Source organism: Nomascus leucogenys, chromosome 10 (assembly GCF_006542625.1).
Source record: "Nomascus leucogenys isolate Asia chromosome 10, Asia_NLE_v1, whole genome shotgun sequence".
NCBI lineage: Eukaryota > Metazoa > Chordata > Mammalia > Primates > Hylobatidae > Nomascus > Nomascus leucogenys.
In genome coordinates, this window is record NC_044390.1 from 24,770,154 (window position 1) to 24,784,406 (window position 14,253).

Here is a 14,253-nt window from a genome sequence, read left to right on the forward strand (position 1 = left end):
ATTTATCAACAAAAAGCATACGAGTCTAAGCAAAAGCCATAGTAGATAACCTAACATTATAAATTAACAGGTGCACTTTGTTAGGAAGTTAGATAAATGAACAATAAAATTGCTCTTGCCTACTCAAGTGATAAACAAACAGGCACACACTTTAAGAAAAATAGAGGTGGAATCTGTTTTGGCTTTATTTTCTTTTGTATCACTCTTTTTTATCTAAATCCAATCACTTTTTAGAATCTGTTCTTCACATTTATGTTTATATAAGGTAAGAAATAAAGCTTCTAGTAGTCCAGTTTTTATATAATTTTCTAGTCTGTACTTATGTCACAATCATTTGTGAGTTGAAATCTTCAAATACCTATTAGGAATGCTCAAACTGAGAAGACATGTTGAGGTACATTACCTGACTATTTCAAACAAAAGTTAGATATTTCCTTCCTCATTGTTGTCTGTAGTATACTCATCATTGCTTTTGTTCTTAGCCTCATGTTGTATAGGTGTATCTATCCCTTAGGTATTGGCTACGTTCTAAATTGTATTTTTCTTTGAGGTTTTAAACTTTAATGTTTATATACAAAAAATATTCATTTGAATGATTTATAGAGAGAATTAGAAAAGAAAGTGGGACACACTATAAGGAAAATGCACTAACTTATCATTGATGAGGTATAATTAAATTCCTAATAGGAAAAACTGTTTGCCTAAATAAGCACTAAAAAACTCACAGAAATTGATGTGCATGAAAATCAACAATGCTATTTCAGGAGTGCTAGTTTTGAATGAAGTGATCCAAGGAGATACTCAAACATACTCAAATAGAAAACATTTTATTAACATTTTAAAAACTTAAAAAAAACTGTTAAATGGAAAGCATTTTTAGACTGGTAGGATATTCTCATTCACTTATGATAGTGAAGGTTACTGTCAGACTATAATCAGTTCATTACTGGATAAATCAATTTGGGAACTGTCCAGATTTCAATAAGATAACTGACTAATTTCCAATAGAAAGGGCTAAACACTTTTTATTGCACGAATCTTAACTGTCTTAAATCCTATATCTTTTGGTTGAAAAGGGTCTTATTTCACGTCTGGACTCATTTCTTTAAAGCCTATCAAAAACTTGAATTCCACTCAGATTACTCTTGATGGATCTAGAAAGGAAGCATTTATTTATGTTGGCAGTGGTGATTGAAGACCATATTGTCACAGAGACTCAGCTTTCCCTCAAAGTCAATTAGTTGAAATCTATAGGGAATTAAAATATAGTCCTAATAGAGAGCCACAGATGATAACTTATAGCTGAGCAGCTTCAACCAGCATTACCAGTGGTATGGGACAAACTGAGAAACTTTTTTTCTACTTAACCAGTGATGTTAAGTTAAAAATAAAAGAATCTCAAATTTTTCAATAGATGTAAAAATATGTATTTGTATCCCATAGCATGTACTTGCTACTTAGATTAAATTTGTGAAGAATCTATTTCTCTGGTAAAATATTAGTATTTCCAAGTTTTGTATGATACTGAGTGTGAGTTTTTAGTTTATATATTTCATCAAGTCACTAATGATACATAAATTACATCTACTTCTACAATATTCTATCACTTATCCAAAGCATATATTTTAATACTTTTAAAGGCCTTGATTTTTGTTATTTCCTATTATTTTTCTTTATTTTGTTCTTTCACATCCTTCTGCATTCTTTCACAGCCTTCTTCATTCTTTTACCAAATCATTGATGTTTCTGTGGTGCTCAATATAAATTTAAAATATCCTAACCCATGGTTGGTCCTATACAGCTGATTCTAAAACTTTATAAGAGAAATATACTATAAGTGAGTAATAGAATACTTTTTTTTTTTTTGAGATGGGATTTCACGCTTGTTGCCCAGGCTGGAGTGCAATGGTGCAACCTTGGCTCACTGCAACCTCTGCCCCCCGGGTTCAAGCCATTCTCCTGCCTCAGCCTCCTGAGTAGCTGGGATTACAAGCGCCTGCCACTATGCCTGGCTAATTTTTGTATTTTTAGTAGAGATGAGTTTTTGCCATGTTGGCCAGGCTGGTCTTGAGCTCATGACCTCAGGGGATTCACCCACCTCGACCTCCCAAAGTGCTGGGATTACAGGCATGAGCCACCGCACCTGGCCATGTAATACTTTTTTAAATCAGGAAAACAATTAATAGTAAATGATATGTATTACTTTCTCAACATATCTCCTCATATGTGTAGGACAAATCAGTTTAAAAGAAGCATTAAATTTGAAGGATAGCTCTTTGGAGGCAATGTTTCTTCCTTTCTCATCACATGATTTCCAGTGCCTAAAACAGTGCCTAGCACTTGAGAGCTACTCAATTGTTATTTATTTTTATTTAATCAAGATGAAATGGCCTTTTAGATGAGAAGTGAATGCAATATTCTTGCTGATGTCAAAGAGCTCAGAGGTATGATCCCCATTGTGGCAGAAGTTGAATTTTCCTTATTACTAAGCCTTTCCACATTAGCACATTTGAAAAAATATTCTTTCCAGAAGTCTTCTTTTGTCAACCATGTATTCTAAATGAAAACCATGAGCATTGTTTAGCTACACCCGGGGCAACAGGGTAGAATTTGTAGATAGAGAGGAGAAAGAGGCTGATCAAAGTTATGTGAAGAGATGGATGGGGCCCTGAGCAAGGACTCAATGAATAGGAGACACCAGAAGACATTATACCAGCTAAAAATAAGGCCTTACTGCCTATTAGCCAAGATGGCAGGCAGGCAATAACATTTCTCTGTTAGATGTTAGAAGCAACCTCAGAAAACTGGATTTGGAACAAGACAGATCTACTTTAAATGGTATGATGTATGTAGAGGTGTTCTATAAAGGTTCTGACTAACACAAATGATTTAAGTTTAGCTCTGTCAGGGTAAGGGCTCTGACTGAGCAGGGTACTATTCACTGATTCTAGGAAAGAAAATTTGGCGTTAGAGAGAGGAAAGCAAGAAAAAAAGAAAGAAAGAAGCAAGCAAGAAAGAAAGAAGAAAAAGAGAAGAGAAAGTAGAGAAAGAAAATAGAGAGGGAAGGAGGGCGAGAAAGAGAGAGAGCGAGAGAGAGAGAGCAAGAGAGAGAGAGAGTGAGAGAGAGAGAAAGAGAGAAGGAGAAAAGGAATAGGAAAAGGATTCTATTTTGTGATGATGAAGAAAGACATTCAGCACAGTTGCTCAACCAAACTGCCTCTGAGTCTGGAATGGCTCAGAGGTTAACTTTGAGCGCTGGTTGAAAATTGATATTTTATGTGTAATGTGATCAATTAAATCTTTAGTTTAACAGTGTCTTACTTTGACAAATGTTTGAATCCCATCAAGCAGGTCCTCTGAAGGAAATGTATTTTCATAAAAGTATTTTAATTCTGTCAATGGGAACTTGGTAACTAGTTAATCTGAAGTTAAAACAAGGTTACTTATGATTCCCAAATGCTAAATGTGATTAGAGTAGAAACAGACCAGGCTTCCTTGATTTTAATAATGCAGAGTATTATTCATGGTTAACCAGACTATCAGGAGCTTTGGCCCCATTCAGCCTTATAGCTCATGAAGACGAACTCTTCTTTAGTAAGGCGTGTGATTTTGAATCAAATGCCTTTTTATTCTCTGCCTCCATTCATATTCCTCCATTCATATTCCTTCATTTACATTCTTTGCATGAAGAAATTTATTATGTTTGGGACACTCAATCAGTTACTGGGGTCCCTGCTAGTGCTGATATTCTGCTATGCTACTCTCAGAATGTAACAAAAAATGTTTGTGCTAGGATACAAATGGCATTTCGGAGCTTCAGGGGAGTGCCTGGAAGCGTGCACAGTTGGCTACCCATTGGTAAGTGGAGAAATAACATTTCCATGAAATATGCCATTCTGCGTATGCACTAGAATGTCAGGGAACAAGAAATGTCATTGTCTTGGTCCTTACAGGTTAACCACCTACACTTGCAGAAATCAGCTTGTATGAAATGTAAATATAGTTTCCACCCATCAGATGTAGAACTCAACTCTTGTGTCATGTTGATAACAGAATGAGAAGCCTGTACAGGAATCTAGGTGCAAACTTAATTTGCTATCAAATCTAACACAACATGGGAACACAGCAAATTCTCAGGACATGCACATTATGAGTCAATGTGCATTTTGATAAGATAACTTGACCATTATCAATAGCATGCAATATTATAAAGGACATGTTGTAAGTAGAAATATAGCTTTTGGGGAGAGCTTTGGAAAAAATAGTGCATTAAACAACAAGATGTTCAATATTATGTATTTTAAAATATAGAGCACACCACCTGACAAGATTAAAATAATCACAGCAGAGTTCTGCATTACTACAGTAACTTACTGGATGACAAAAATCTCCTTGCGTCTAAAGAAAAATGAAGAGTATCTGGAAGTAAAGATTCATTATTTATTTAGTATACAAACACACTGAATTATTTTTGATGTGTTATTACAAGAACATGAGCATTAAGTATCTCCAATTTCATTCTAAGCATAGAACATTTCTTGTATTCCGAATTCACAAATTTTTGCCATTGTTTGCACAGATAGCTTAAGTTTAGAACAGAAGTAAAATATATGACCAGAATTTGTCAAAGAATGATGACACTTAAAATGTGAACTATTAGGATTTCATATATCACTCAAAAATTATGAGTTATTATTGAAGCCAAAATAAAAATTGCACTACTAAAAGTTTTCCAGTTTCTGCAAGTTTGAGTCAACATTAAATGCCATCACTTCTTTGCTTCATATCATGAGACAACAAAGAAATCCAAAGAGGCACCTCTTTCTTTAGACTCATTGTCATCATAGAAAATGCTGCTGAGGAAGAATTCCATGGGTCTTTGTCTATTTAAGAAAGTTTACATTAATCTTCTCTAGTATGCTTCGAAGTTAAACACACACACACAGACACACACACAAACACGTGTATCTTCATACCTCAGAGAAAGACCTGGGCTAACTTGTAGCTCTCCTGCTTATTAGCTGTATGACCTTAGACATTTACATAAACCTGTCCTATCATCATTTTTTAATCCATCTGTAAACTGCGGATAGGTGTACCTACCACTAAGGGTTGAAAGAGTTAAGTGAAATCACTACATGCAGAGTTTAACACAGGAGTTGCTCATAAACAGTAGCTATTATTTTGTTAGCAAACTCTATATACGAAAGTAGACTGGGGTAGTATTCAATTTTACAAATATAAATCACAATAGTAACAATACCTATTCTGGTTTACAGTTTACAAAGTACATATGTAGAATTTTTTTAAGCAGTAATCTTCCTGAAGACATAACTGTATATTTAACAAAAATTCAACACGTACACTTCTAAAGTTACTGAAGAAAGAAAATTATTGAAGAAGACTTCTCTTAAAATAGAAATTTTTCCAACTCATTAGATTGTTTGCTTTATTTTGTTGTGAATTTTAATTCTATTCGTGATTATTGGATTGGGCTTTGAGGCTTAAAATAATGTGCCATTACATTCACTCAACTAAAATAGGCAGGGTAATTAATATGAAGTGGTGCATAACATTTTAGAAAAAAAAATTGAGGACTAAAAGAAACTGAGTTTTTGTCAAGTAAGAATATTAGTGACATTGATTAATGTTGTTTTACTATTCTTTTCTGATTTAGTCGGCATAAGAAAGAAAACTTCCATGACTTAAATGTGGAAAGAAGACAGTAAAAAATAAGCTTAGTTAGCAAATAGCATTTTTAGCTTATGAAAATTCTGTTGGGTTATTTAATTATAAGTGATGTGACTCTCATGGGAAGGTAATTGTTTTACAGTTAAACTAGTTAAAGGCAATCCACAAGGTGAGTCAGTCTTAGTGATACAGGCCTGTGTCTTACTGTGCATGTCTGTCTGCTGATCTTGCCAATAAGAGCTCTAAGAAACCTTTCTAACTTCAGTGGGCTAAGTGGTGGTATTTTGCAGGAGCCATCACAAAACGTTGTTCTGTATGTTTATTAAATAACAAAACCCAAGGATCATTTCCTAATTCGGTAAGTGTGAAACAGATGAGCCCAAAATGTTAAATATTCTTCCTAAGAATTATAGTTTGTGTTATCTAAACTTAAACATAAAATGTGAATAATTTTTATGCATAATATAATTATCATTTCGATTGAGAATTTAAAATGTTATTTTAGTATATCCTTGAATGTTTTCACAGAATTAAAGAGTACTACATCTTTATTTGACTCCTGCTCTCATTTGGGAAGAAATAGTATAGAATGAGAGAAGGCATTTTCAAAAGTTTTGTGAAACAAAGTGGAACATAATTAAATAATGAGTTTACAAATAGCAAAAATTACAGAATGGGCTTTAAAGTGTAAATATACAGACAGAGAGTATAAAATAGTTAAAGAATTTCTAAAATATGAAACCACAAGTCATTGAAAGGACTTAGTACCAAGCACCATGTTTGTTTTTTGTTTTATTTTTGCCTAGTTGGTAACTTCCTAAAATTAATATTTTAATTATTGATTAGAGATTCTTCTTTTATCATTTATCTTTTGGACATGGGAAAACATACAGGACTCAGAAAAATTATGAGCTCAATTTTGCATGAAAAATTTAGCAGGTTGGAACAAAAAGGACATGCCTAAGAATCAAGTAGAGAGAGAGTACGTTAGCTGGGTCGATTTTTTTTTTTTTTTTTTTTTTTTTTGACGGAGTTTCACTCTTGTCGCCCAGGCTGGAGTGCAATGGTGTGATCTTGGCTCACTGCCACTTCCAGCCTCCTGGGTTTAAGTGATTCTCCTGCCTCAGCCTCCTGAGTAGCTGGGATTACAGGCATGCGCCACCACGCCTGGCTAATTTTTGTATTTTTAGTAGAGATGGGGTTTCACCATGTCGGGCCGGCTGGTCTCAAAATCCTGACCTCAGGTGATCCACCCACCTAGGCCTCCCAAAGTGCTGAGATTACAGGCGTGAGCCACTATGCCCAGCCTATTAGCTGGGTAGATTTAAGAGAAATTATGGAAGTTCTTTCCTGCAGATAACAAAGACATATGGTGGAAGTCTGCCAACAATTTAGGAAGCTAAATCAGACTTCTTGATTCTCACTCCTAGAATCTACCATCAGTCTCTGATTGACTTTGAATGGATTTAGATCTTCAAACACCTCAAAACAGATGAAGAGTTTTAGAGCTTCACCAAATGACAGGATCCACGCATATGTACATACAGCTAATTATATTTGTTATTTTCTCCAGTCTTATTGTCTAATGTTTCAGTGACTTTATTAACATAAAAATATTGCATAAATAGTAAAGCTGGACACGGATCTCTGTACTGAAGAATTAATGCCCAAATCACTTGTTATTTTAATGCATTTCTGTAGTAAGTCCAGCAAAGCACGTTATTATGTGCCATTGGAATTACAAACAATTGTGAATACCAGAATCGCAACAAACAAGTGAAAAAGTGAAAAGCATGGAAACTAATATTTTCAATTTTGCTATTATCATGGGTAATATATACTAATTCTCTGTGTGTAACAAAATAAAAATTATCTGAAATATTATTTCACTTTTAAACCCTTTTATAAATAATGCAATATGTAAATAAATAAACATAGAAGTGGAAAAATAAATAATGAAGGGTGAAGGTCAAATAAAGTAGACCCTGAATTACAAATAACCAATAGTAAACAATCTATACATTCCTTTCCCACCTTTTTCACGATCTGAAACTTTTCTGTAGCTGCCATGACAGTAATTGTAAAAAAAAAAAAAAAAAAAAAAAAATCTACTTTTTCTTTTTTTTTTTTTTTTGACATGGAGTCTCGCTCTGTCACCCAGGCTGGAGTAGCTGGGACTACAGGCACATGCCACCATGCTGGGCTAATTTTATATTTTTAATAGAGATGGGGTTTCACCATGCTAGCAAGGCTGGTTTCAAACTCCTGACCTCAGGTTATCCACCCTCCTCAGCCTCCCAAAGTGCTGGGATTACAGGCATGAGTCACCACACCCAACTTTTCTAATTTTTTTATGATGGATGTATTTAGTGTTCAGAAATAGAGAAAGGGGCAAGCTGTGAAAATATGTAGTGCTTAGGGGATTGAATCTCAACACAGTCTGCCTTTAATGTAACCTCTTCGATAAATAATACTTTCTCCAAAATTGACTGTTTAAAAACATGACATAAATAACAAAAAGAGTGCTTTTTCACGTTATTACATTTCCTGAAGATATACTTATTAAGGATTTTTCACGGGCTCCTAAGTATTCTTTTAACAAAATGAAAATGCCTACCAGTGTTAGGCAGGGGGACGGTCTTGGAAGTTTACATTTTAGTATGAACAGATTCAACCATATTGCTCAAATAGCTAAAATTAATTGCACTGAGAGATTTGAATTTTTTCCCTTGTACATTTTCAGTTGTAGAATAAAGGCATGGGCCACACAGGCCTGAGGAGGGGCAAAAGGAACTGACGATGGAGTGCAGGAAGGAGGCTAGAAGGATACCACTAAAATTCATTTGGCCCATAGGGGAAAAGGAGGAAAAACTTTCTTTGATGATGCAGAATGATTCCTTAAGGGCTGAGACACAGTCTAGTAGTAGCAGTGCTTGTGTTCCTATGATATGGTTTTACTTAGGTGAGTTACCCTGGGAATCTTTTATTGATTTTTACATATTTGATATTTTATACATAATATTTCTTATATAGAAAACTATGTCTTGGATAACTTACAATCATCTGACACTTAAATCTTTGGAGTACTACCCATTTGTGGATAGGACCACTGTATTAGAACATAAAGATCAACATCTGAATGTTTAAAAAGTCAGCTGTCATATCCAAGAAAACACATTTCCCTGCAATTTAGTGATAACATTGAATAACCTTTATTTTGTAGCATTTGGAAGGACTTTGCTTATCAGATGACACTTCCCTCTATAGCACGCATTAGATATTTTTAGATATGCTGGAAATATACTTGCAAAGTCCATCTATTAGATAAAGACCAACTTTAATAAGTGACAACTACAAATGAATAACTCTTTTTGAGTCCAAGACCTTTGATGCCATGTTTTCAAAATTAATAATAATTTTTTTAAATTTTAACAGAGCAAGTACTTGGTAACAATTACTTTGTGCTTATAAGCATTACATATTATTAAATCTTATAAAAATGCAAACTTGTTAAAATAGCCTGATGGTAGTTTTCATTAAGAATTTGATGAATTATCTTAATAGACAAGTTTTTATAATGTGCCAACATTTTGAATAATTGATAATGCTTTTAAAAGGATTTATAATTATTTTTTCTTTAAAATTATGTACTTTACTATTTCCAATAGGTACCAATGAAACATATTTAGTACACATGTTTTTACTTTTCCTTCTGAAGGTAATTTTTTACTTTATATTTAATTTTTAAATACAAAGAAATTTAAAAATGATATCATATACAACTTAGACTTTTATGTACTTTTATACTGAAATAGTTATTAAAAGGCTTTTATAAAAATGGATTATAAATAATATCAAGTAGTTATAAATTTAATTAATTTAAACTTGTGATTGAAAATGTGGACACTTCCAGAAGTTTAATGTAAAAATCTATCATATGAAATGAATTATTAAACATAATGTCAAAGGTTTAATGTGGAAAAATATTTGTCTCAGGAAAATAATCCTGATTGAACATTATAGTCCAAAGTTCATATTTAACTCAAAATATTAGGAAGATTAAGTGATTCTCCGAACACCAGTGAGAAGTGTGTAGAAGACGGAGGTCACTCTTTGAAAGAAGATCTCTGTGACCTGTGTAAATTAGAGCCCCACAAACACTTCCAACAAGCATAGGTCAGAATAGGGTCATGGCTCCAGGCCCTCTGGACCAGAGTTCGCCCAGAGGAGTGTGCTCACCGCGTTAATCTCTCGTCCTTCAGTTCCAGGTCTGCCACTGTGATGAGCTGATCCAGCTTGAATTTAGTGTCAATAATTTCTGCATCCCGAGGAGAGTATGTGCCACCTTCTTTCTGCTTCTGTCGAATTCTAAAACAAGTGGAGTAAAGTCCAAGAAGGGAGTTTCATAGAAAGTATATAAAATTAGGTTTAGTTTTCTTTTTAAGTAAAGACATTAAGTCAAATAATTTCTTTGTTAAAATCACCTCTCTGAATATGTTGCAAATTTATAGCTACTCGACTTCTTTTTCTTGTTTTAATTCCATAGAACCTATTCTACTTTCTTTTTTTTCTAATAAGTTATTGGGATGAATTTCTAAATTTAATAAGAATTAGTTGATGAAGGCCTGAGCCATTGGTACATTTAAATATAGAGCCAAGAAGACTTATGTTGTGATCTCGTCTCTCTTCTCTCTAGCTATCTCATTGATTTGTCACATAAAGGAACTATGCCAAAGTGAAAATAGTTCAATGGTATCAATGGTAGTGCTAACAGATAATGCCCCATTGTGTTCACATATATGAAATATTTTTACATGCATGAAAATACTTAAAAATTATTTTCAAATTATCTTTTTGAATTTTTATAAAAATATTGTGAGTAGATATTATCTTTACAATCAGAAAACTTAGGTTCAAAAATAAAAGCCACATGAATCTGAGAATCTAATCAGATTCTTTTCATTTTAAGCCCTTTACATGCTTATTTCTCCATGACACAGTATGGTATATTACGAAGTAATGTTTAGCTATTCTATCTTTCACATTTCAAATATTTAGTATTTATTAAGAGTTGGGTATCAAGTATGATATAGAAAGTATAAAACATGTTCCCTACCCTCAAAGACATTACAATTTGGTTGAGACGCAAGATTTCAATGCAGAAAAAAACATGAAAAGAGAAAAAAAGATTCAAATTACAACTCATAAGACAGTTCCTGATTAGTTACATAAATAGTTATTATTATTTAGAGGAGGTAAAGAAGTAGGATTTGACTTGGATGTCCCAGGATGAGAAGGAGGAGGAAGCACATTTCAGATTGACTGAACAAAAGCAGAATGTATAAAAGCCCAAGGAATGTTCAGGTGAGAATAGATCCCTTTAGCTAATGAGTAGGGAAGTTGTAGGAAATAAGGAGGACCATTTCCTGCTCTCATAAGGAGTTCATCTTGTAGAGAAATGAGAAGTCAGAAAATATTTTAGAGCAGGGAAATTATATAAATATGGCCAGTCCATACTCCTTAGGGACAAGGCCCATATTTTACACAGTATAGCATTCAAAGTGCCTCGAATGATAACTCTCTCACTGTCTTCTGGATAAATCTGCAAACGGTGTGTGGTATAGAGAAAATATCTTTTTCAAGAGCCTTTCAAATTATCTATTAAAATTATGCTTTAAGAGAGTCAAGATGAACCATAATGCATGGCATTTAGAATACAGAACTACATTCTTCAGTTGAAATAAAAATAGTCTATTGAACTATTCGGGAAATTGGTAGAAAGTTTATTTTACAAATGTAAGGTCCCTTTAACTCGGCAATCTGCCTTATGAAGCTAGATTTTGAGGTCAGAAGTAAGATTTCCAACGAGGCCCTGTAAATAATAAGGGAATTAGGATGCTGATGCTGAGAATGGAAAGATACACTTGGAAAATTCAGCACAGACACGTTCAGAAAGTAAGCATGAGGAGGGGGTCTACCATATAAGGAAGCTGGACATTTTACAAGTGTTGTTCTAACTGTAAAAAAGATCTCTTTCTGTATAAAGTTTAATATTTAGACCTGATTGAGATATTTTAAATTAAACCTATCAGAGTTACAAATTACTTTAAAAGATGTAGATGGCCTGAAAGCTTCTGCTTTTGTGTTTTCACCTTGTTGTCTCTCATCTCCAAACCTCCTTTTTTTTGCTGTGCTCTTTGATATTGGAGCTGGAACCTGCATTTCTCCTTTGCCAGCCGGCTGAATGTGAGGCTTTGTCAATAGAGGGCACTAGAGTGACCCTGAGAGGCAGTAGGAAGAGGAAAACACTGCCCTTGTGGGATCCAGTCCTGCATTATTGTTATTCATTGTGAGAGCCCAGCAGCTCACTTGGATGAGCTCTTGTTGCCTCTGAAGTGAACGTTCTGCCCATGCCATTGGTGAAAAATTCCAAGTAGTACCAGCTCACCTACACCATTCAGCAAGAATGGGATGCTTCTATTAACAATTTCAGCCTGTCTACCATCTAATAATGATGGGTAGCTTCTACGGAACAGCTCCAACCCCTTCCCTCTGCCATATTTCTTTGCTCACTGATAGGTGATAGGTTGCATGTGCTCGAAGTAGCGATTCCATGTAAGTCTTGGGAGACAACTTCTTTCAGTTCTTAGTTGTTTACTGTCCTCTCTCCTTCAAGTTAAAGAGAGTAGCTGCTTTGTTGTGCTTGCTGCTTCTGGACTCTTAGATTTCTCTTTTACTCTCTTTAGTAGTTAGCCATTTCTGCTAGTTAACAATTCTTTATATTAAATGTTTTCTGTTCAAATGGCAGGATTTCTTTCCTTTTATGGCTAGATTTAGTCAATACACAATGCATATACACCTTAAAGTATCATATTGTACATGATAAATACATTTTTATCTGTCTATTAAAAATAAAAATGTTTCCCATTCAAGTAACTGTTGTGGCTTCTGTCTCCTGATTGGACTATGACTGATATAATGCCCATAAAGTGTCCTGGAATGTAAGCACAAATAAATCTTACCTTGCAAATGCAAAAATAGCTGTTCCAAGGAGAATTATTGAAAGGATACACAAAGTGACGGAAAGAATGATCTCTACGGTTCTTTCTGAAAGTCCTTCCCCTGGAGAAGAGGGATAACATGATCATTAAATATTATTATGGAATCTTATTTTGAATCCCAAACTACCAAAAAATATTAACTTGGCATAAGAAAATATTCTTTGCTGAAGAATACTAGTAAAATGTAGCAGTTTGTTTGTTCCTCTTCTAGATTTTTTAACTTTGGGGCTCAGTCCCGGGTCTTCTTGCTTTTTCTATCTAAACTCACTCCCAGTGTGAGCCCATCTAGCCTCACAGTTTTAATTTCATCTATATGATGATGACTACTTAGTTTTTATCTACCAGACTTCAGACTTACATATCTAACTGCCTACCAGACATCTTTATTTTGAAGTATACTTAAAATGTTAAAATCGATAATATCCAAAACTGAACATGTACACTTCCTTCCTTTCAACTGTATCCTCCCACCTCTCAGTTGATGGACACTCCATTACTGTAGTTGCTAAGGCCAAAACCCTGGAGTCATCTTTGACTCTCTTTCATAGAATACATCCAAAACATGTGAGGAAATCCCGTAGGCTCTATCTTCAACATATTTGTAATTTTCACCAAAGAAACCTTGGAAAGGTGGTAATTGCAAAGTGGGAGTAAGGAACAAAACAAATTCAAGACATATAACGGTACTAGAGATCTAGGACGCTAACAAAAGGCTACTGGTATAAAAGGAACAAATGATCCTCCTGAACGGGCTCCTACTGGCCAAAGAGGGAAGAATTCAAGGCTTACATTGAATAAAAACGGATACTGATCGGAAACAAAAAATAAGATTATTTAATAAAAGAAATACAAATAACAAAAATACTGATTTTTTTTTTAAACTTTTATCTTCAGTTTGGAGGCCACATGTGAATGTTTGTTATATAAGATAAACTTGTGTCACAGGAGCTTGTTGCACAGATGATTTCATCACCCAGGTATCAAGCCTAGTACCTAATAGTTAAAAAAAATACCAATTTGTAAACTCTGGCTATAACTAGACCATCTCCTTGGCCTAAATATTCTTAATTAATTTAAAATTGAAATGTATACTTTTCTGGGTTTCTTAACTGAACTGTATTTTATGACTTTTTAAAAACAGCCCTAGTTAAGGAGATAAAGCTCATTATTAGAAGATAATTTTGTTGCATAACTGTTAAAGGAGTGACAAAATTAGAAATTAATAAACAGGGCTGGGCACAGTGGCTCATGCCTATAATCCCAGCACTTTGGGAAGCTGAGGCAGGCAGATCACAAGGTTAGGAGTTCGAGACAACCTGGCCAACATGGTGAAACCCCATCTCTACTAAAAATACAAAAATTAGCCGGGCATGGTGGCAGGCGCCTGTAATCCCAGCTACTCGGGAGGCTGAGGCAGGAGAATAGCTTGAAATCGGAAGGTGGAGGTTGCAGTGAGCCGACATCTTGCCACTGCACTCCAGCCTGGGCAACAAGAGCAAAA

General features: G+C 34.5%; 1 protein-coding gene across 1 annotated transcript in view; it reads right to left on the reverse strand.

The window, feature by feature from the left end:
• The window catches only part of PTPRQ (protein tyrosine phosphatase receptor type Q), a 211,279-nt gene that overhangs the window by 34,677 nt on the left and 162,349 nt on the right, over nt 1-14,253 (reverse strand). The window contains exons 34-35 of the mRNA XM_030821837.1: nt 12,714-12,813; nt 9,931-10,059 (exon numbers count right to left, since the gene is read on the reverse strand). Coding sequence (XP_030677697.1) covers nt 9,931-10,059; nt 12,714-12,813 — 229 coding nt within the window. The remainder of the gene's footprint in view (nt 1-9,930; nt 10,060-12,713; nt 12,814-14,253) is intronic.